Source organism: Plodia interpunctella, chromosome 18, assembly GCF_027563975.2.
Source record: "Plodia interpunctella isolate USDA-ARS_2022_Savannah chromosome 18, ilPloInte3.2, whole genome shotgun sequence".
Taxonomy (NCBI): Eukaryota; Metazoa; Arthropoda; class Insecta; order Lepidoptera; family Pyralidae; genus Plodia; species Plodia interpunctella.
In genome coordinates this window covers 3,093,515-3,118,517 of record NC_071311.1, presented here as the reverse complement: position 1 = coordinate 3,118,517, position 25,003 = coordinate 3,093,515, and the positions used below count along the sequence as shown (strand labels likewise).

At 34.6% G+C, this 25,003-nt stretch overlaps 2 protein-coding genes across 8 annotated transcripts in view; one reads left to right on the top strand and one right to left on the bottom strand.

Moving 5' to 3' along the window:
• Nucleotides 1-25,003, top strand: part of LOC128677790 (sodium channel protein 60E-like) — a 138,994-nt gene that overhangs the window by 20,049 nt on the left and 93,942 nt on the right. The window lies entirely within an intron of this gene.
• Nucleotides 12,132-13,682, bottom strand: LOC128677795 (cytadherence high molecular weight protein 3-like). The gene is made up of 2 exons (XM_053758901.1): nucleotides 13,585-13,682; nucleotides 12,132-13,103 (listed from the first exon to the last, which is right to left on the bottom strand). Exon 2 carries the CDS (start codon nucleotides 13,094-13,096, stop codon nucleotides 12,281-12,283), a length of 816 nt encoding a protein of 271 aa, XP_053614876.1. The 5' UTR covers nucleotides 13,097-13,103; nucleotides 13,585-13,682; the 3' UTR covers nucleotides 12,132-12,280.

Sequence of the window (25,003 nt, the reverse complement as noted above, 5' to 3'; positions counted from 1 at the left end):
AGAAAAAAATAATTTTGTTTCTAATGAATAAACTCAAAAATTACTGGAGCGATTTTGATGAAACTTGTTGTTCATAACATAGACAACTACTTTTTTATGGTTTTACCCGGGCGTAACAGAGACAGGCCGTAACGAGTAGTTTTCTATGACATAAACATGCTATATTTCCTTTCACTATGGTCACTGTACTAGTATAATATTTCCTTATGGCTGCGCGGCCTCAGCGATCGATAGTTCCCACGGTCCACACGATGTTGACGTCATTATCGTAATTAAAATCAGTGGGCACGAACGTTTTAGTATTTTATTTACCCTTTAAGTTTAGAAAAGCATGGATTCTTTGATCATAAGGCGTCGGTATGCGGTCTCTTTCCTTCTTTCTCTTCTTCACTTCGACGTCTTAAGTTTTCTAACCATTACCACGCCTATATTCATTCTCCTTTCGATCACATCAAAAGGTAGCGTTTCTTAGCTTTGCCCCTTAGATTATAAGGGTGCATTTATACTAAATGACATATAATCATAGCCTATAGTCAGACAGCCATTTGGTCAGCCAGAGTGGTGACAGAAAGAGCTTCGGTCGTATGGTATAGACGCACCCTAAGAATGGGAAGTATGGATTATCGTTAACAATAATAGCAATTCCCACTGAATAGCGGCCAAATTTCAGGTAATTGGTTCACATCTTACTACCATTTAAGTACTTGAGTACTTTCAGAAGTTAAATGACTTTTGTTACGATAAATCATTGTGTGTTTTTTTATGATTTAAGTAGCTTTTGTACGCGGCTTCGCCCACGTGATTACCCACAGGCGCAGTTATGTTTCCGGAATGAAAGGTACCCTATGTCCTCCGTACTTCGAACTACACGTGAAGATGATTGGTTGAGTAGATAGAGCATGAAAGGGTAACAAAGAAACAAATTTCCTTTCTCGTTTATAATACTAGTTAGGATTTAATCCCGCCTAAAAATGACTGCTTCCGTGGGAAAATTACGGGGGCGAAGCCGCGAGCAAAATCTAGTAACTTACTAAAATATCCCACTACTTAAGTACCTGAAAAAGCAAAATAAATGTAAGAACACCGCACATGTAAAGTAACTAAAGGAAAAGACAATAAGCCGTATCGCCACACAAAGTGCTATAACATAAGGCAAAAGAAAACTTTGCAGTGCATAAAATTGCCATTTCCAGGTTTCGCTTGAAAAATTAAGCTCTGGCGTGTCAGGCCAAGTAGCGGAAAAATGCGGAGCTTAAAAGTTTAGCGTCAGATTCGTGAGCTTTGATAAATTCGGTGCGCCGCCGGCGAATGTTCAAGTATGCTCGCCCGCGACGTCGCTGTTGCTGTGTAACTGACAAAATGTTACATTATATTTAGATTTATAGTAGACTAAATGTTGCCAGGGTTTTCGCTCCTGTGGGAATTTTGAGATTAAATATAGCCTATAGCAATCTGAGACAATGTACCTTTCTAATGGTGAAATAATTTTTGAAGTCGGTTCTGTAGTTTCGTAGATTACCTGCCTCAAACATACAAACTCACAAACTCTTACCTCTTAATAATAATAATATAGAAGAATAGTTTTCAAAAGTATCAAAGTATTTTCGATAAATAAATTTGTGTTATTTAAATTAAATAATTTAAAAGTATATGAAGTTCAGTGGTTGGTTCGTCACGACTTATGAAAATTGGTTTATAATTCCAAATTAAATAAATACTACATCGCATGCGATACGTCAAATGGCTAATGTTCGAGTATTATTATTAAATATTATCCCCAAAAAAAACTATAAATATATATTTACAGCGAATTTTTATTGCAATTCAGCGCGTGATTGCTGTCTGTGCGATAGGAACCTTGCCTAGGGGGGCAACTCTAATAATATCATTAATTTATAAGTTATTTTACAAAGTAGTTTAATTTAATATATAATATAAATGTATTATATGAATATAACATTTCACCAATGTTATTCCGTAATATTTGTTTAAACTATATTGCACAACTCAAAAAGTTACTAATAGTTTTCTCTGTCTGCCAATCTTGGGACCAAACAGAAAACGCATTCCATTCACGTAACAAGGTAGTTATAAATATACGAATTTGCTGCCGTGGAGGTGTGCCATGGTAAGAGTCATATCGAGTTAGTTTCACGAGAATTTTCATATGCTTCCCGCCCAGGTGTCGGCCAAATGTTGGTTTTGGCGGGGCCCCAAACGTGGTCATTTTGGCCACATAAAATTTGGCTTAAGAACATAATATAGATAGATTTATACAGATATCACATGTATTATCAAAGTAATATAGAAATAAGATGCTTTGTTTGAACCGTAGATTCCAACTGTTTAGATTACGTACTTAAAAGATCTTGAAGAAAATATTCATTCAAAAGATTTAGAATTAAAAATACCATGGATATTTTTAAAAGCAATTCAACGAACACTACTACTAAATACATATTTTTATTATTTATTAAACATAGTATTCCATTCGTCACCTTCTAATTTCATTAAAAACAGTTTTCGTACATTATTAAAAAAATTAAATATTCAAGCGAAACGTGTTTATTTGTAATTGTATTCTCGCACTGAATACGAATTACAATTGTAATACAACCGGCGGAAATGTGAACCGGCAGTGTGGCTTATCTAGTGTAACAGTGGGTTATATTGTGCTTAGGTTATGTGGCCGAGCGAGGACTAATCCCTGGTTCAAATATGTGGAGAAAATACATAAGTATTTTTACTGAAAACTACTAAGATTTTTGGGTAGGTAGTTTATTTTTGTATGAATTTATATTGTTGTTGTTTATGTATTTCGATATCTCAGAACAAATACTAAGCTACTAAATTATTTTTCGCTTGGAAGAATAGTATCGATAATATTAGCACCAAACTAAAAAAATACGTAACAAATAAAAACTCGAGCTAGTAAAAATATTAGTAATAATTAGTACATACAGTAAATAATTCGTACGGAAATATGGATTTTCGTTCATTCGGTCAATAGATAGTTATAGTAAACTTGTAACAAAGAAATAAATCTTTTGATGCCCTGTTAAAGGTCCCTTATATTAGTCCCTTGGGTAAACAGTGGCCGAGAGCTCGTCCTATAACCTACGTACGTGACAAAATAGTTCTAAAAAGGATGACTTTACCCGTAAGTATTGGTTTGTTTGGGAATCACACTGTGTTTTTTAAATCCTCAGCTCTTACACATAATTAACTGTTATCTGAAAGTTTTCACGGTTACTTTACTAACCGAGCCCAGCGTCCGTTAAACGTTTCATGAAGTCCCGTTGAATATATATTAGTAGGTCCATCCATTGATAATCAATATAAAAGCTGATTAGATAGTTCCTTTTATTGATACGCAATTTTTTAACAGACTTAAAAAACAAAAACCTATAACTAATAGTTAGTCAATCAGCTTGTCTGCATGGCATATACGATACCACAGACACATTTATACCATGCCTACTTTACGCCAGGGTTTAATTATGAAAACAAAATAAATAGAACTAATAACTGTTCCATTTACAATATAAAATTTTACCTACAATCAAGAATAGCGTTAGAAATAGAAGTACTGGCACGAAAGCCGTTAGAAAAAAAGTAAAAAAAAGAGCATCGCTTCCATTTTTCCGAGAAAAAATGGCGTTCGGTAATATCAGCTCGGGTATATATCCCAGTAAATGGCTGCGGACCGGTGGCGGTAAAAGTAACAAACGCAAGGTTTTCGCGTGCCGCCGCGCCGCCGCTGCATTTTTATGTTGCATTTCTTGTTGCTGCGTTGTTTGATGTTAGAATAGAATGAACCGAGAGACGAGTTTTTGCATGCTAAATTGGTCTTATTTTTTTTTAACAGCTAGAGTGGCATTTTTTACCTATAAGTACTTTTTATCACATTCTCATTATTTGATTAAGATTGTGATCAGCCAATGTTTTCGAATACCATTTATATCTATCATCATAATCTGAAAATAAGCCATACACTTTATTCATTAACTGAACACTTAGGGTAAGTTGCACCAGTCAACATTGACGTTGATTTTAAGCTGCGTGGCATCGACGTTAAGACAAAATGGCATAGGTAGGTACTTTGCGATTTTCTGCACATTAATGTTAATGTAGTTGGCTGGTGCAACCGACTCTTAGATATTTTTTTTCAACACCGTTCCACGAGAAATCTAATGGTGAATATAAAAATGTCGCAGTGCTGTTATAGAGAATGTGATTCAAATCCCAACGGTAAGCATTCTATCTACATGTAGGTACGGTAACTAGGGTGTAATAATTCATAATTCAGATTTTCAAAGAGATTTTTTTGAAGTGCCCATACAAAAACGTAGACAAGTTACCATTTTTCATTATTTCAGATTTAGCAACGTATTTCATAAAGCCATAACAATAATTTTATATTAACCGTGACCCTTGGAAACGCAAACAAATTGAAGCTATGGCGAATTAAAACAGATTTTGTTGTTATGAGTTAAATTTGTTTTGAGGCTAATAGACTACGATAAAATTCAAATTGATCGAAAATTGGCGACGCTAGCGCTATTTGCCGACACGAGAAAATATACAAAATATTTTCTTAAACTTAGCTGCTAGTATCCATCCATAAGGAAGAGTTGTGCCCCAGCAGTGGGGAATGTTGATGATGATGATCAATCTGCTAGTAAATAATATTCTTAGGTATGTGGTCTATACTAAATTTGCATTATATGAATGTATCTGGAATTTGTTTATTCTGTTTTAGTATCAACCGGGTGCTTTAAGTATTAAACGGCCTTTGCACTATTTTTGCCCAAATAATTACCTAAATAAAACGTTTCTGATAGTAGCTTTAATAGAAAAGCTAAAGTGATTTCGTCATAAACTAACAAATTTGATAATTTTAACGATGAGACTTTAAAATAAATATTTGACTATAATTTTGAACTCTCCCAAAAGATTTTAAATATTTAGCTAAGAAGAGAAATAATAATGATTCACCAAAAATTTTATACAGGTGTATACAAGTATATATATGTATAGGACATAAACTCCTTGAGTGGGACACATAATTGAGAAATGAAAAATCACATTGCATTGAAAATCGCGCTAGGAATCGATTACCATGTTTCGATTGATTCCGATTAGCGTTGCAGCGCAATGCGGACTGTCGCCTAACCAATGTTAAGGCCGCTGTTCCATTTGTGAAGCTAAGTTATGAAATTAAGTAAACTTAGCTACATAGAAGTTCAAGTGATTTATGTAAAGATGCGCGACGCGAGCTGTACTCGATGTCCATAGACAAGGATAGCAATACATCGAGTACAGCTCGATTTCCAACTTTTTTCCAACATCTTCGCCTTCTAATTATAGAAGTCAGTCTGACAATTATGTCAAACTGTTGCATTCAATATTGAAAGATAATTAATTATCCTCAAAGATTTTGTGCGTTCACTCATAGGTACTGAGAGTACTTACCTACACAATCTTATATATAAGTACATACCTGCGTATGTAGGTTTTAGGTATATAGGTAAGTACATTAATGAAATATTTGTCTAAGCTTTCATAAGATGTGGAAACAAAGTAACTTACGTATTATTTATATAAGTAAATTAAATCTGACACAATATTAGAATTATTCTTTAGTGGACTGCACCCTAACGTTTACACGGGTTTTATATACACTGCAGTAATAAAGTAGATAAATTGACATTAAATTTTATAGGTGGATATTCTGTAGTTGTAACTATCGTGAAACTTATTTCACGATCAACAAGTCAACAATCAAATATTTATATCCTAAAATTCCTATTCAGTTTTAAACGTTAACGAATAGGTATCAAATAATTTACAAATTTCAGCATAATATTTATTCTATGCAACCTAATTAAATAAGTATAATTAATTTGCTTTTAAGAACCGTATGTCAATACAGCAAAAATTTTGAATGTGATAAAAAGGGCGTACCTTTGTTTTCAAGAATTTTTACAATGACAGAAAGTAGCACAGATATACAATACATTATGTCCCTACGTTTGACTACCTACTTGATATTTAAATTTACATGTAACATTTATAGTACCAGTTTATGGCATGTATTTGGAAGACAACACTACAAATTCAATAACAATTTTAATAGCAATGGGTTAAAACCGCAGTGTTTGCCGTGAAGGCGTGTTGGCGTCGTGCGTGGGTGCGTGTCGCCATCGATCCTGCACGACCTTGCTGCCCGTGAATGGCTCGCTCACCGCACGGGGCAGGCCTGCAGAGTTAAGTTGTAGCCAGCCAGAAATACTACGATGATTATGTAACCACACCATTTAAAACACTAAAGAGAGAAGGACGAGCAATGAAAGGACGCAACAAAACATAATTTACTGATATTGTATATTTATTCATAAAAATACCTTAGGTACTTACATTTTTTTATATCATGAAATGAAACGATGCTAAAAATCAATAGTATATTTTGTACTTATTTGAACATATTTTCGATCAACGTGAAAATCCTGAGTTTTCATTTATACCTAAATGCAGAGGTACATAATGTATTGTCCTTCATTCTCGTAAAACTAATTGTTAGTAGGAGATCTGTAGAGTACCTAACATAAGATATCAACATCTTGTTACTTTAAAGAAAAAGTTATTAACTGTACCGTAAACCAACACCCATTCGAAAACGAAGCTTCACCTCCACAAAGAGAGTAAAAGTGACCTCAATTAATTTACTCTTGGTTAAACTTTCAAATTCGCCCTTTGGGAAAGGGTAGCAATTAAGTTTCGCTTAAAAATAGGTTGTTTGGGCGCAGTGACTCCGCATTACCCAGAGAGATAGAAACCAAATGGATATAGATAAAAAAAATACATACTTAAGTTTAAACTTAAAAAAAATACATACTTAAGTTTTTTACAATATTATTTGTTGCATGTTATGGTATTTGTTGATATATTTAATGGAAATATATCAGTAAAAAGAAAACATACTGATAGTACATTAAATATAGGAAAGATGAAAGGAAAAGAGTGTCAATAGAGACAATGCCATATGGCGTTAAGTGTCCAATTTGTATAAGATTTTTTGTAATTTTGTGTTTAAATAATAAATGTTTAATTTAAAATGGTTTAAAACCGAAATAAATATTAACATTTAGAATAAAACAAAAATAGAAACATAAAATAATATAACATAAATGTCATTAAACATATGACATTTGATTAGGAACAAATCGGACCATTTGTTCTGATGCTGTTATGAGTGAGCAAAATCCGGGAAATCAGTCAGACGAGGAAGAGAGATTTATTTGATTATGAGATTACGACAACCACAATACTGGCACAAACAGCAGTAACTACTACGGTAAATTAATTTAAATTTCTTAAACCATGCAAGTTGAAAAGGTAAAAAAAAAGAAATAAAAAGGCCGCCGAACTCCATTTTGTTACAATGTCCGCTGCGTTATCCCAGTTTTGTTCGCTAACCGTTCCTTTGTTCTGTTGTACACAATCAGGCCTTGACTCCGCACTTCATAATTAGCCTTCGAACCTTCGTGTTTTTGATGAGAAAATATTTACAAACTGAAGTGAAGGAGGTTGGGAAAGGAGGCTGATAGCATTTTTTGATTATAAGTGGCCAGAGTACACTTATTTATAAGTAGTCACTACTTTAATTGAAAATTCATGTATCACACTATATACACTTATGCTGTTAATCTATATTCTATATCTATAAATATAATAGAACCGTAAATGGCTGAAGTCTGTGCATCTATAGGAGATATTAAAGAACAATAATTATGTAAGATAGGACTAATAGAGGCCAAAACAATTATTTTTAAAATTTTTGTCTGTTTGTCTGTCTTTCTATCTGTATGTTTGTTCGCGCATCACGCGAAAACTAATGGTAATTGGGTGTGATTTTTACAGTTATATAGCGGATGGTCTACCTTAAAATATGGTATAGCTTTCATCGCGATACATTGCTTAGAACCCAATTGACAATATAGTACAATAAGTTATGAGCGGACGCAAGAAATAAACGCGGGAAAAGCAGCTTGCATAAGCTAGTGGTTCTATAAAATTTCTTCGAAAAATTCCCGAAGGGGTTTTTTTCTGAAATTTTCAGTTTACATCTCTATAACTTTAAATTTAAAAAATAGTTTGATAGTTCACGTGCCACATCGACTTCACGTTGACCAAGTGAAGACGTTTAGTTGAAGAGAATATTACTTTAAATGTAATTAAAAGTCGATTTGCTATGTATAAATAAACCTCTCAAATCACTCTTCACCCATACCAAAATACCTTTTATCCAACTCACGATGACACGGCAGAGAGTGACATGGTGGGTCATCTTTATATTCAACTCCACCCCTACTAAACCCTCGTTTCACTCCATTTGGGAGGACATACAATGTTTGGAGGTATATATGCCATTCTGCGCACCAATTGGAATGGCACCGACTTACTTTTTCAGGGAAGATTTAATTCTTCAGCAGTGTAGTGAGATAGGTTTCGAAGAATCAAAACCGTAATCGACAGAAATATTTATTTTATTACAGTTTATCTGCTTAAAAATAGCTGTAGGAAAAATAAATTTCAATTATTCCTAGAATAGCACACCTAAAAACATTGACGCGTGCTATGGCTGGGTGTATATTCGAATCGGCGCCATTAGAATTGGTGCAAAGAGCGGCGTGCCTCAACGTTTATGCTAAAGTTAACTAATATTTTCTCGACGTCTGTTCAAGCCATTTAACATTTCAATCAAGTTATAGAAATAGCTGATGTGCATTTTTTCTTTTACGAGATGCCGTAAAAATATTTCGAAAATATGAGCTCAGCTTTCTTGTTTATGTTTGATAAATCATCAATCATCTAACCCACTCTTGGTTTTTTCCTCAGTCGTTAAGCGACGGAGTCCTGGATCCACTAATATTCTCAAAATTTGTCATTTATAAATACATTTATATTTTCTATAGGTAGATTACTTAATAATTTCTCACACAATTACTTAGTTATTACACAAAGCTTACGTAATTTTACACAAAATCAAACCATACAAAACGAATATATTAAAAATTAAATTTATTTACATTATACATTATTCACAATTACAACAAAACGTATTGTAAATGGTGATAAAGTCCACGGGTCAAACGGCCAGTTAAAAAGCAATACCACCGTAATATACTCGCGCTGTAGGGTCGTTAATGCAAAACTTTCTTTCATTGCATACAGCGACTGATTTCGCTGAAACTCAATGGCTTTTTGGGGTATTGACAAATTCACATTTCTTGACAGTGGTAAACTTCTCTGCGAGGCTTTTGGATGAGTATTTTCGACATTTCTTTTCAGCCGTTCCATAATACTAGTAGTTTGTAGCTTTAAAATTATTGTTTGTAACTTTAATAAAGTGGCTGTGAACGGTTAATTTCTAGATAAACGCCCTCACTTCGAGTCAAACTTGATGTAGATCTATGTAAAGTTATTTTACAGCCCTCAGGTTTTCCACTGATGGGCAAAAGCCTCACATGAAATGTGAAGTATCACTTACAATAAAAGACTAGATGATTAATTTTTATTTTGGTGACTATTCGAAGGCCCATAAATTATTAGAGCACCAGTGAAAAAAATTACTGTGACATTGATAATGCTTTCAATTATTTTGTCTGACAATAAACATATTGATATTAATCAAATCACAAATTTTTGGACTCGTCCAAACTCTGCATACTAAATGATACACTAAAACGTGACGTCACGTTTAAGTAATTGATATCTTAGCGAGATAAGCTATGTTTGTTCAACAGCTACCATAATGTTTATTTGTTTGTTTGTAAACTCTTTATTGCACGAAGAAAACATATAATTATTGCGTTTATGGTGATGACTTCTTAATAAAAGCTGTTTCAATTTTTTTGGTTTTTTTATATATGAAGGTTGAGTTTATTTTTATAGTTTTTTTATTATTATAAAATGGACTTCCAACCAACTCTAAAACTTCGTATAATGATCTAACGGAATTGTTACAGTCTATGAATTATCACAATAATCTTAAATATATCTGTTATATATAGAGCATACATATTTTTTACAATTTTTTGTCCTTGTCATCTACCCTATGACCCAAAGAGTGGCGCTCAAGTAGCTATAGGGAAAATTTTAAAGCAAATTCGGAAGGAAGATTCAATGCGAACTGAAAGAAGATTCAAACGAACGAATATATTACCATTTAAATTGTAAAGTTTTGTTTGACAGAAGAAAGCGGATCGGACAGCTCCATGTGGAACTAAAGTAATATAAGTTTTTAGTGTCAGTTTGCAATTCACTTTTCACTATCGAATCTTTTCACATTGAGATGCATGTGGCTGCGTCCACACACATTGCGATATGGTTGGGTTGTTTTCGCGTCACAAAAGCCAAACTGTGATTGGTTGACTGCGTCTCAATGAGAAAAGATTTCATAGTGAAACGTGAATTGTAAGCTCGTACTTCGACCCCTGAACTATTTTCAATTAAACTTGGCTACAGCGGCTTTGCGGTTAGTTCACTGGGAAATGTCTTTGGAGTGTCGAAGTTTATGTTTCTCTTCGAGTTTTCAGTGCGATGTTACAATAACTTACTATAATATTTTTTATTAATAATAGAATGATAACACAATGTCCGCTTTAGATAATGGGATAAGTTTATATGCCGGCAAATAATGTATAATAAATTTGAGAAATATATAATATGGCGGTGAAGTGGTCAAAACTGCCGTCTGTGATCGGTCCTTTATTCTTATCCTACTTTTGCCATATGAGTTTGTATACCAGTATAATTTATAGGACATCATGGGTATACACATATCATATTTATCTATCGCGATTCCGCAGTTAAATTATCTAACTTATCTAACTGTACCGTTTCTACTATTTAATCTAGTTAAGTACATTTAAAATACGATTCTTAGTCTAATAAACCCGTCGCAATTCCTCAATCAATGAAATCAATGCAATCACATTTTTTACTCTAAATATTCCCGATCAGTGCGTTTTGAACCCTAACTTCACTACTAAGTATTTAATATATAAATAAATATTTTTTTTAGAACCCACAAAATGCAATAAAAATCAATATTAATGTTTGTATCTTATGCCAGCTCTACAATGTCGGCAAACAGTTAGTAGATTCCGTATCATCGCTGGCTTTTCATTACAGAAGTCGGCAGTAGACTTAGTTTAAGTAATTTTTTGACGTCAATAAGTGATGTATATTATCCTAAATTGAATAAAGAATTTTGAATTGCTGTAAATAAAACCACTCATACTAACGCAATGTTCCCGCAATGTTCACGCATTCGCGTTGGAATGTGTCTGAGTTTGGCGACAGTGTGGAGCGTATATAATTCACTTGTTAAACAAACATAAACATGATAATAGTATTCATCACTCTTAAGCTTGCTATTCTGCATTTCTGCAAATAAGAAACTACAGTCTCTGTATTGAATAATAGATGTAATTAAATCATAAGTAAGCAATGGGTGGTGAAAATTAAAATGTAATTATGGAAGGAGCTCATGAATTCTTAAGTTGGGGATGTAATTGGTTCTCACCCGCCTGTTCGCTATTATTTGCCAGATAAAAGTAGGCAGAATTTGAAAATTTTTCTTCGAAAAATTGCAAATTTGAGTCAGTTTTGGTAAATGGCTGCTAATCTAAGGTTATGGTCTTCTAAAATAATAAAAATCGAAAACTCATCCCTAATCTAGTGTAAGAGTTTTTAAGGGAAATTTCCCTGATTCATCTGTAGCCAGTCCTCGTCAGCTTCCAGTCGATACCCTTATCACACGTGTCAACACTTGAATTTATTCATTTAATTTCCTGTTTCATGTCAAGTGGATTTTCCTTTTTAAATATGCATTGTGTTGTGTTTTTATCATAAAATAGTAGACTTAAATGTATATTTATTTGTAGTAAGTTTTATAACAATTGTCGCAATACAGTAAATGCATGGAATTAGTAGGTACTACGTAGTACGTTGTATAGATACTACGTACTTAATTACGTACGTACGTAATTCCATGAGTAAATGTTACTTACTTAAATATTAGGCAACTAAACTAAATTTAAGGACTTATATAAAAACGAATGTTTAACTGAAAAATATCTTTATTGCATTCTATGTCAACAACAAAAAGAAAAACATGTTCTTAGTATATGCTATTGTATAAAAATTTTAGCTGGGATTTTAATGTGGATCAATCATATGGGCTTAGAATCTATCAACTATAACTAAACGCTTAGTTGAGGATTTCGGGGAGAGTGACCACGGGGGCCGGGATGATGACGGGGGTTCCGATGACGACGGGTTCGGGGGCGACCTCCGGGAGGACGGGCGCGGGGAGGACCACGGGCTCGGGGACCACCTCAGGGAGCACGGGGGTGGGGAGCACCACGGGGTCGGGGATGATGGAGGGCTGGTCCACAACGACGACGGGGTCCACGGGGGCGGGGGCCACGATCACAGGGGAGGGCTCGACGGGGGCGTGGTCGACGACGATGACGGGGTCAACGGCGACGGGAGTCTCGATGGGCACGTCAACAACCGCGGGAGGGATCACCTCGGGGGCAGACTGAGCCTGGTTGATGTTCAGGATAATCTGGACGAGGGGAGCGCTGCTGGACACGGGCGTGTCAGCGGGAGTGGGGAGGATAGCCACGGGGCTGGGCTCAACCACGGGGGAAGGCACTTCGACGGGGAAGTCGACGATGGCGGGTCCGACAGCGATGGGAGAAGGCTGCTCAACTATGGCGGGGCCAACGGCGATGGGGGAGGGCTGGTCGATGATGGCGGGTCCGACGGCGATGGGAGTGGGTCCATCAACAACGTTGACGGGGTCGACACTAGGTTCGACTATAACAGGCGACGGGTTGATGGGGCTCTCTCCTGCGAGGATGGCCATGAGCTGGGCCTCCAAAATGGCGGCGGTGGCGGGGTCAGTGCTGGGGCTCTGGATGGCGGCCACGATGGTGGCGAGCTCAGCGTCGGTGATCCGAGCTACCGGGCTGGCCGCAGCCAGGGCGATGAAAGCAACAAATGCAACGAAGAATTTCATTTTGAATCTGCAACACAAATTATTACGGAGAGGTTAAAAATCGTAGCGTGTCATTCCGCTCTGGTGGCGTATGGTTTCGGCCTAAACTAGGGCCTACCGAATATCCTCCCGAGGATATTGATCGTAGTAACTAATAGCATTTTCAGCTTATAGCTATAAGTATTTCGAAGGAGGGTTGACGTCAGGAAGGCGGCCAGTTGTAAAATCACAGCCGAATGTGAAAGTGATTATTACATCACAGACTAATACAGAAAAAAGTAGTAATACAGATATTATGGAAAATAAATAGAAGTAAAGAATGAAGCATTAAAATTTAATGATATGAATGGATAATAGACATTAGTGAATATTGGAAGTTCAACGAAATTTTGGAGTTTAAATAAGAATTGTTTTCATGGGTTAATCCTAAGTACATAAGACATTATATGTGCAGAAAATTAATGATTTTTTTCAAATGGTAGAATGATCAAAATAAAAGGAACACTTACAGGTCGGCTTTTCTTCCGATCAAACTGATGTCTTCCTCAAATATTTTTTTGCTTATATATGTTTTAATTGTTATGTTATCATTAATATCAGAAGCAATTAGTGAAATTTATTGGTATAATCTTCGAAAATAAACATCATCTGGCATATTTACAATTTCTGGATTAGATTAGCTTTGTCAGACTAAATGATACTGCAATAAAAGATAAATAGACTTAAAGCGTTATATCAATGATATATACATATAATCAGTTTTACAAGAAAATAGAAAAATGAATGATTATATATTTATCAGCGGCGGTATATGAAACAGAAGCATAATTACTAGATAATTTTCTCATCAGCTTTGGATAATATTTATAGCTTCAGTATTGTTAACGAATTGAAGCAGAGAAATGAATGGGTTGAAAAAAATGCAATTTTTTACCTTCTAATTGTATAGCTATGTATACTAGTGAATGAAGCGGTCATTCAAGCAACAATTATGACCTGTGATTTGATGATTTTGACAGCTAAAGAGGTCGAAAAAACATGTTATTATCAGTTACTAATACATTTTTATATAAAGGTAAAGTAAGCCTTACGGAAAAGTCGCAAAATGGGACGTGTTTCCGCATCGCGGGTATTTGGTGTATGAGGTTCAGATATTGATAGGTCTTCAGCCCATCGCTTATGATAGAAATCTCCATTTTATAGCTCTTTACCTTAATTGATTTTTACAAACTGCATGGGAGCATAGCTGGCACGTACTAACAGTGTAAAAGAGTAACAACTACCGAACCAGCAATGCTCACATGGATATGATATATAACAAGACAAACATTCTGAAAATATCTAGGATCAGAGTCTCGTGAAGGAATCTAGGAATTTATATTGGACTTGTAAAAGTTATAGAATATCAATGTTATCGCGTTAATATTGAAAGATAACATAACTTTATCTGTAAAAGATTTCCATTGTTCCTAATATCAGATGATATATAGTTGCAATAATTTGGCTTAGCGTTTAAGGCCATGATGTCTGCTGCGTATTTATTTATCTATCCATTCTTATTAATATTAAAAGCAAAACTACGTTTGTCTGTTTTGTTGATGATGTTGATCTTGAAAAAGTACGTCATATAGTAGGTCAAACAATAGCTACTAAAGGGGGATAAAGTGTATCATCATCATCATCATATCGAGTTTGTGATTGCTGACACTGGTGTCAGATTTTATTCCAGACGCCCAAAGGCATCCTACATGACCTTTACGACTACTTACCGTCATCTAGTGGCTGGTAGTCGCATACACACTACTGAACTAAACTCGTCACGATATTTTCCTTCACCGGAAGCAAGTGGATAGTCTATGAAAACTACTATATATGAGAGAATATTACAAAGGTATATTAAATATGCTACAAAAGGGTACCACTAAGCTTGTGCCATGACGAAGAGCCATTACGCTGATTTTCAGTGATACCAAACAAGATGGCACAGACCAGAAAAGAGTTCGCAAGATAAATCCGCGAAACATATACAATTATATTATCAAAATAACAATGTCAAGATGGATGAACATTATTAATGACTGCGAGGAAAATACAACACAAATAATTATAACAACTTTAAAATATGAAAGGTGAAACGAATAAAAATAAAAATATTCTATTTGGGTATTATCACAGTAGGTACAGCACGGCTACGTATCTGATTCAGCATTTAATAAAAACAATTTAAGATTTGACTTAAATGAAGTGACAGATTTTTGGAAATATATATAGGTAACCGTGAAATAATAGGGCACTGGTATTACAGTTGATGAGTTTATTGCCGTAAACTCATGTTAACGTATCAATCACACAAAAATGTCACAGTGAGGAAATGGTTATGGAAACACATATTTAGTCAGTAGGTATATTGACATGCATCAAACAACATTATACATATAGTTGGAAATTAGACAATTACCTTCCATGACACCTAGTTGCTAGTACTAGTATAAATACTATTTAATAATTTTGTTACCAACATACAAACAAAATGTATGTTGGAGTTTTAAAGTAACAAAGATAAAATTTGATGTTATTGCTGAACCGAATTAAACCGTACTTGTTAACAAATTAAACCAATAAACTACTTAAAATATATATATATATATATATCATTGCATTCGAAATTTTATGATGATTATTTATGCCATTTTTACGTTCATAATGATTCTTACTTAATTGATTTTGCAGATTTCTTGAAAAAAAAAAATCAATAAAGGATGTGCAAAATCGCAACGACAAAGATATTTATTTGTAAAATGAGTTTACAATGTCTGGGTCTTGGATGTTTAAAATAGTGTCGTTGAGTTAGTAACCAAACACAAGTCTCGAACTTACTTTGGGGCCAACTCAGTCTGTGTGATTTGTCCATACATTTTTATTTATTTATTTAGTTAATGTAATTTCAACAATGCGTGAATACTACGTTTTTGGTCTTTAAAGGCTAAATACTTGTCTGCAGAATTTCTCCAGAAAAATATTCCGTATCTAAGTACTTATTCAGCTAACCGTATATATACTGTAAGAGGCATTCGTATTTCAATTCATTTGATAATTTAAATAAGACAAACGCAGAACTACAAAGTCCTTTGCACATTGCATCTATATGAACTTTTCAGTTTAATTTGGTACCTATTGTTAAAGGGTGTCATGTAAAAACAGATACCTCTACGTCTAGATCTATATACTCTCAAAGGACCGCCGACTAAGTGCCGTGAATTTGTTAAGAATAAAAAAAAAAAAGAAAAAAATAAATATGTATGGACAAATCATAGACTAACACAATCGAGTTAGGTACGAAAACTATTCACTATTCACTTCAAAAGACTTAGCAGAAAAGTAAATATAAGTAAAAAAATATTAAGTAGTTACTAAAGGTATTTTGTAGATATACCTACTATCGAAATTTCCTAGTGCCCTGTACAATTATACTTATTTCTGAAACTGCCAATAGCCTAACGCCGCGCTACGGCATTTAATACCTTAAGCCAACTTACTGAAGTCGTTTTCACATTGATTTAGTTGTGGAGTCAATGGATCAGGATTTGGGATTATGAGATTTTGTAGTAATTCGTTCCTTGGATTCGGAGAACCCTCTATATTGACCTTATGAAGTAACTACCTACTGCTGGCAACTTATTTAGCGGGAATTTCGTAATCACTGGTAAAAGTTCACTCAAAAAAATTGTTATGGTCACATATATTTTCAGTTTTAGAGTGTATTATTATGATAAGCGTGACGTAATGGTGCACACAGGATCGGATTACAACGAGGGAACTCTTCAACGGTTTACTGTACGGATATAATTTTTATCGCGGCGAAAATTATATTTTTGTAAAAAATTATTCACGCGATAGCTTTAATGTAATAAAAATAAGTTCATATGTTTTTCATCAGTAAGTGTAGTAATATTCAACAGAGCAATAATTGTCTACGATATATTACGAATGGATCGTAAAACTAACAGAAGTAAAAACGAAACGAAATTTTCCTTGTAATCATCATGGCTACCTCGTACGTAGGTATTTATCTGATTTATGGCTGTGCGTGACTGTACCCATTGCTCAAAAGTGATTTTATTGCCGTTTATCTTCACGCAAAATTAGACCTTAACACGTTCCCCGTTAGATTCTTATTAGAACGAACGCAAATAAACAAAACGGTGTCATGTTGGAGTTGTTTATCCCTGAAATTGAGAATGACCAAACGAATCAAATTACTTATACCTTACCATAGCGTATTTGTGTATGAGCATTCAAATGTTACGTAGCCAAAATCTTTCTCAACTTTGGTAGTTCACGGTTTCATTCTCGGCTGTGGCGCGCGAAGCCCGGTGTCCGCGTAAAAGATGAATAATAAAATTTCGAAAATTTGTAATCGGTAGCTGATGTCCAATTTTCTTTGGGAATTCGGTAGTTGTCTGTCAGCTTCTAAGGCTATGTGTATCTTAGTCGCCCCATACGACATCAACTATAGGAGTGGTATATTCTAGGGCGGGACCACACGCCAGCTAAGTATCTATTAGAGTGAGTTGCACCAGTCAACTTTGATTTTGACTTTAACACGCACGGAAAAGTTCAATGTACGCCATTTTATTTAAACGACGACACGGCGGCGTTAATAAAGTTATAAGGCGTTAATAAGGCAAAGTTATTATTTTGTTATTAATTATTTTATTTTTCTGGTGCAACCGACTCTTAAAATCTCAGTCTAATCCAGTGAGAAGCGATGAGACGATCTGAGAGCTCGTCAAATAAGGATTTAGGACAGTTCTATTGACAAGAACAGTCTTCTAACTATTGCTTACTATTAAGCTGGATTTTAAGTTTCTAAGTTGAACCTACGACCTAGTACTAGTGTTTTGTAGGTAATTTAAGTTACGAAGGCAAGTCCAAGTTGGAGTTTTATATCTCTCTATCACTCATATGATTGCTACTTTATTATATTCCTTAGCTATGAAGTGTCGGTGCCCAAAGTCCGCTTTCTTACCTTTTCTTCACCATGTCGCACAGGTTTCGGAATGGTGCACATTTTTTTACAGACATGCTCCTTAAGAGTTTCCGTTTCTAATATTATTTTCATTTGAACGTACCTGCTTACCATATTATTTATAGTTAACTATCGGCCTACTGTCCCGACTTCGCTCGGGTTTAGGAAATAGAGGATGTAATTTATTATGGCTTTCATAATAAATTATACATAATATATACTGGAATCACTCCATCTATCTAATCTAAAACCAAAATTAGTTGCGTAGTTGTAAAGATCTAAGAATACATAGAGACAGACAGCGGAAAGCGACTTTTATACTATGTTATTTTTATACCTATACCTATTTTATTTTATACCTACTCTCTCAATAAAAACACAATCTCAATCTTACTTAAAAATACTTATAAATAAAAAATATCTCATAAAATATTTATTGTTATTTCTGTCTCAATAGAAAACTTGAAACAACAATGCGTACACGTCACTTAGTAGAAGATCTCCATTGTGTATCCCACGCGTGTCTAGCAAAAGTGGGAAAAAGCATCTGAATGAATTGCTCTCATTTATCTTCAAGCTTCAGAACACTCAAGATGTTTATCTCTTCTCTTATAGTGGCATCAAAACAAAAAATAAAAAGGCCGAAACCGGTTTAATATACAAAGGAGAAAACTGATAATGTTCCGTAATTTCGAAAATCATGTCGTAGACGTTTTTGGTAATGCGTCAGTTGATAGATTCTCGGAGAAAGGTATATATTATATGAATGTCATAAATTCATATTCAAATTGTTTTGTTCAGAAGATGTTATACAACATATTGTTTTTTTCCCACCAATTCAGACATTTTCATAGCACGTAAACATGCCTTAATGAAACTTAGGGTGGGTTGAACCTGTGAACTTTGGCGTTAACTTTAACCAGAGCAGAACAGCGCAAAATATGGCTTTTTATCTAATAGGCAGCTGTACACATGTCAAGGTTGACGTCATGGGCGACAACAGTTCTAAAATTAAATTTAAATATACCTACATTAACCATATTAAACCTTCCACAACATATGGTAATGTGAACATCTTCTATCAATGTAACAGATCACAGAGGGGGCAGTATAGATACGTAATGAACGAGGCAAACGTGACGAAACGGGTTCGTCTTTGGCGAGTCTATCATTTAGATCTATGAAATGTCACGTGTTATGACCACGTTTCTGGAGTCGTTACTTGTGGGTTTATTCCACTTTGATCACCAGCGTGATACGACCCAGGTGATGGGATTGAAACAAAAAATTTGATGATTGAGGGCACACTTGAACATATGCTTGAGATTTGATGAACATTCCAAAACAATTGTGGATGATAAAAATAATTCTGTACAACGAAATGATAGGTAAATATGGAAACAAGCTAACTTTATAAAAAATGTATTTTTATTAACTAAGTTATTTGAAAAAATAAACAAAATAAGGGTACCTACCTACCCTAACAGTATGCCATAAATACACTGCGTCTCTCAACCTTCAAAGGGAAACACAACAATGTAATCACTGCTGTATAGCGGCTGAAATAGATGAGAGGTACCAGAAGACATTTATTGTACTAAGATTTACCTCGAGTAAATCTAATCAGGAGACTATCACACTAGTTTATAAAATTAAACAACATATTTTGTGGGTTTAGGTCACCCAGGTGAATTCACGGCAAAAAAATATGGGATTCGATAACCTAGGTTATACCACTGGTGATCAAAAAGGAAGAAACCTACATGTGGAAGTATGTTCAGATGGTCGTAAAATGAAATGTTATGTCGCCATGATTAGGGTTTTATTTTCGGTTGTAACGGCAAAGGTGTTGTGTTTTTCGGGAAATGTTCTTTTTTTATATTGTATTTTGACGGACGAAATGGTCTCTTGGGAAAGTCGTGGTAAAAAATGGATCATCAACGACTTTGTGTTTTATTATATTTGCGTTCTGTTAAAGTTCTAGAGGCACAAACTATATAATTAAATGTTATCATAAAAATATATAATAATAATATATGCTAAATTTTGATTTCTAAAATCCGTGACATCACAATACAGCACTGTTATGCAAGCGCCATATTTTTTTGACATCCTAATAAAAAAGTATCTGATGTGACTAGTTGTTAACTAGCTAGGAACCAAGATTTTTATTTTAACTTCTTGTTTGCATGTCGATGGCAATTCACGTCGGAAACTATTTTGTTAGAATTTATTGAAGTCGCCAGAAGGCGACCTTTCATTAGCCTTTATAATCTTGCTCGGATAGTGTGATATCTCGTGAGTGTTGACACTAGAGCCGCTCTTCACTTCAGGTCGGAAGATGTCAAGAGCGGGCTACGTGCCTCGGAGGCAGGGACAGGCAATATACGATGTAACAATCTGAACTCTCTATACTAAGATAAGTTGAATAACTATAGTAATTAGGTACTAATTTCCCGTCCCGGCTTCGCTCCAAATCCGTGATCAGGAATGACACTATCTATTGATAAAAACCGTACAAAAATTCGTCCAGTAGTTTTTGACTTTATAGCGTTCATACAGATAGACAGGAGACTTATTTTTTTATATAATGAAATGAGTGTATATTTGGTGATAATTTTAGGAAAGTCTGGGAAACCTGCAAATTTGAGATTTGAGACAAAAGGATGCACAATATTTTTTCCGTGCCACATTTATGTGATTTTTGACGAAATTCCTATAGGCTATAAATATCAAAATTCTCTCAGAAACAAGAAATGCCTAGTTTTTATTAAGCTCAAGTCACCAATAGTATTAGTTGGATTGAATTTCAAAGACAACAGAGTACATTTTAGATTTTGATATTATTGGGGTAAGCCCGCATGCATGAGAACCAATAAGATCGTCTATATAAGCCACAAGCGAGAACACCGGTTGGTTCAAAATCTTTGAAGTTATGTGTGTGACCGAAATCGGTCGGACATCATAATTATTGGGGTTTTCACGAATCTCTCTAAGTATAAATCTAGGTTATTATCATCATCATCATGGGGTGCCATCTTCGAATTGAAGTTTGAATCTAGGTTATATATTGAATAAATCTTTACCTACTTTGGGAGTTTGTAGGTTTAAGGCGGGTAATCTCCAAATCTACCGAACCGATTTCAAAAATTCTTTCACCATTAGAAATGTACCTTATGCAATATTGCTAAAGGCTATATTTTATCTCGAAATTCTCACGGGAGCAAAGCCCCGGGCATCATCTAGTCGTATATACATACATTTAAAACTAAACTTTAACTAACTGTATATTAAAATTATAAGGGTGTGAGAAAATTATAAATCCGCTTTTTTCTGTAAATATCTTTCGGTTCACCAGTTGAGCGTAGTCGTTTTTGGTGGACAACATAAAATGTTAACAGACAAATTCCTGCTAAATACACATAGTTTGCATAGCTCGTCAACAGATAAACGTTAACTCCACAAGACCAAACCAAATCCCCAATATTGGTCGGAGAAATCAACTGTTTACTTGCTGAAATAGGTCAACTTCCACCATTCATCATACTGCCCGCTTTGTTTTATCTATTTGTATAAAGGGACCTGCCACCGAATTAATGAATACTAACGTTTCTATAGAGCGGTTATCGGTTTCTGTATTGTTATTTGATGTAGAAAGGGGATGATTCTACGCAAACTTGGTTTTGACTTATTGTTATGATATCATATGGTGTCTTTGTGGTTGACCTTGTTCAAAGAGCCGCGATGCGACGCGACGCGAAAATGTCTAATGTATGTCTGTTACCTGTATTCATACTATGCGAAAGTCTGTGATGGATATAGTTATATCTATTTCGAATTTCATCAAAATTGGCCCAATAGTTTAGCCGTCTCAGATTTTCGAATTTATAAATATTAATATGAATACAGGTCGTGATCCGTGGTCAAACATAAGCTACAGCGGGCGAAGTTTTAATATTTATAAATACGTCGTTTCGAAGCTACTTAATAATCTCGTCCATCCTTATCATTATCAAAACATCGGGGCTGAAAGGCCGCGAAGCGCGGGGTCAGCAAAATAATAAGCTCAATAACTAATATATTGTAACCAAACAGACAAACAGAGAGCAATATCGAGCCGCAAATTAGGGCAGTGAATCAGTTTAATTTTGTATGAGTAAGACAAGTATTTATTTCGGGTCCGATGTGATGTAGCTCGGGATTCTGGGACGAATAGGAAGGATTTCGGGAGATTGGGGGTTTTGTATGCTGAGTGTAGCAGGAGTTTGCAATTTTATGGCGGAATAATGGCGGTCTTTGACTATATTAGGTCGTATTAGGTATCAAATATTTATGTAAGCTATGGTCATATTAGTGAGATTTGTCTGTTTATCTTTTTATCGATTGAACTAACAAAGATATCATTATTTTTTATATAACGTCGAAAATATATAGTATATATGTAAAATAAATAAATATAAACTATGTAATAGCTCCAATGTGCATTAAAGCTAATACTATTGTAGTAAATGATATGCATTCACTTAAATATGTACTGGCACTAGAAAGAAGTTTTTCAATATCAAACAATAATTTGTCAATTTCAAAAGATTTAGGTTCGGAAAATAACTTCGAAGATGGCGAGTTCGTTTTGAGTTGGCAGCCATCGTTTGTTATCGACAAATTGATCGGATAAGTAGCAGGAATGTAAATATTATGATAGGGACCAAAACAGAGCGATTCAGAATCTTGTCTTAATGTTGTTCAATTACACACAACAAATCCTAGTTCCTGTAATGAAACATATTTGAGGAGCTGTTATGTCTTAATGTCAGCCACATTTATACAAAATTTATATAAATTAATATACAAAAACCATAGCGTGTGTTACACAAGTCTTATAAGACTTGTGTAACACACGAAAAAATTAATTGATCACAGCGATAGGTTGAATTTAGCACAAAATGTACATATTATTAAGAGATTAAATGTAAATACAAAAGCTTGTTCAAAAAGGTATACTCTAAGTAATAATGCAAGAAAGAGAGAGAGAGTTGCAAACAATGCACTCTTTGAATCCGTCGTAATATAGAGAAATCTTTTAGCGCACAAAACTTTTAGGTCAGTGTTCGCAAACATATTGGAGCTTTAGGTATCATAAAAGATGCTTACAACGCAAATATGGAAATGGTTTTCTGTTTTCCTCGAGGAAAACAGCGAACAGCTGTGGGGTATACATTTTCATCGGTAAATTCTGTGCGTGCGTTTAGTAGCAATTCGGTATAAGCACAGGTTGGGTCAGTGCCGTTTCGCAGTGCGTTCGGGACTGTATGTGTTGTCCATTTATTTATTTAGTATTCGCATACACACTAGTGAACTACATCAACAAGTGTTTAGGTTTCCTTATGACGTTTCCCCTCAGCGGAAACTAGTGGTGGCCTATGAAAACTACTATAAATGAGGCAGATTGGAGAATGTGGAACCTTAACTTTTTATAGTAACTGAATGTAGACACGAACTTATTTCAGCGGGGGTCAGGGAGGAGCTATAAACATAGAATTATTTATTATACAGTGATTATCAGTCAGGAAATAATTTGTTCGTTTTTTCTTGAATATTTCTTCGGAGTTCAAATTCAAAATTCAAAATTCAAATTCAAATCATTTATTCAGAAATTAGACCTTCACAGGCACTTTTTCTCGTCAATCTTTATATTTATAGTTATTTCTCACAAGCTACAAACTACTGGCATTTCGGAACGACCACTGCTGAGAAGAAATGCCGAAAGAAACTCATTTGAACAGTGTTGGTCCCTATCATGCCAGATCGGCTTACCATTATTGTTTCTTACAATGTTTTTTTTTTCTTTCTAATAATATATAAAAGTACATAATGTACATAGTCAAAAGGTATATCAAAACAGGTTATGATTGTGATCCGAGTGCTGATTATAATATATATATATATATATATCTATGTGAAACACAATTAACTTACATGAAAATATATGAGAAACGAGATGACCAGTTCCCTCTGGCAGCACCCGTTAATGAGTTAATGAGTAAATAAACTGAAATCATATAAATTAGTGTAGGTAGATAAATATTTCGAACATAATTTATGGAAAGCACTCGTGTTAAATAAAACATTTAAACGTGGTCGATTTATGTAACGGTAGAAGTAGCCAGTGGCTTTCAAAGTGCAATATATTTACCACTGCACTCGTGAATAAGTGCGTCGGTGCACCCGTCTTTAGACCGCCGCGAGCCAACAGGGAAATTGGCTTTATATGGAGCCGGGCATAAATTGAATTCAGATCGAAATGTTATATTCCTCATGTCTTTGCTATTTTTTACAGAAATTAAAAAAAAAATGGTTTAAATCAAGTTATGTTTTTCCGAAATTATGTGAAATTATTTTGACTAGGCTGGTAGTTTTCAAAATGAACTTAGAAGAATTATCGTAATAACTTAATTAGCATTATCTTCAATACCAAATATAATCCTATAAGGAAAATAAATGTTAAATTAAAAATTTAAGAAACTCGCAAGTTGCTGGCATCCTCTCATCTGATAGAAAAGAGCTGCCGGTTTCCAAACGATTAAACACACATTTTTCAAATATAGTTAAGAATAATAAAATTAAAAAAAAAAAAAACTAGATTAAAATCGGTCTAGCCGTATAGCTAGCACGGACAGACATACAGATACACAGACACGTTAAACTTATAACGACCTTCCTTCTGTCATCGTGGGTTAAAAAGACTAATGTTAAATTCTCATAATATGTCAATTTTAGAAACAGCTTGTGGACATTCCTGAAAATTGAACAGTTTACATAGTTTACATATTTCGCTCAAATATAATAACATAACTATTTCTCTAACAATTTATGAAATGGCAGACATTTTCCTGTATAAA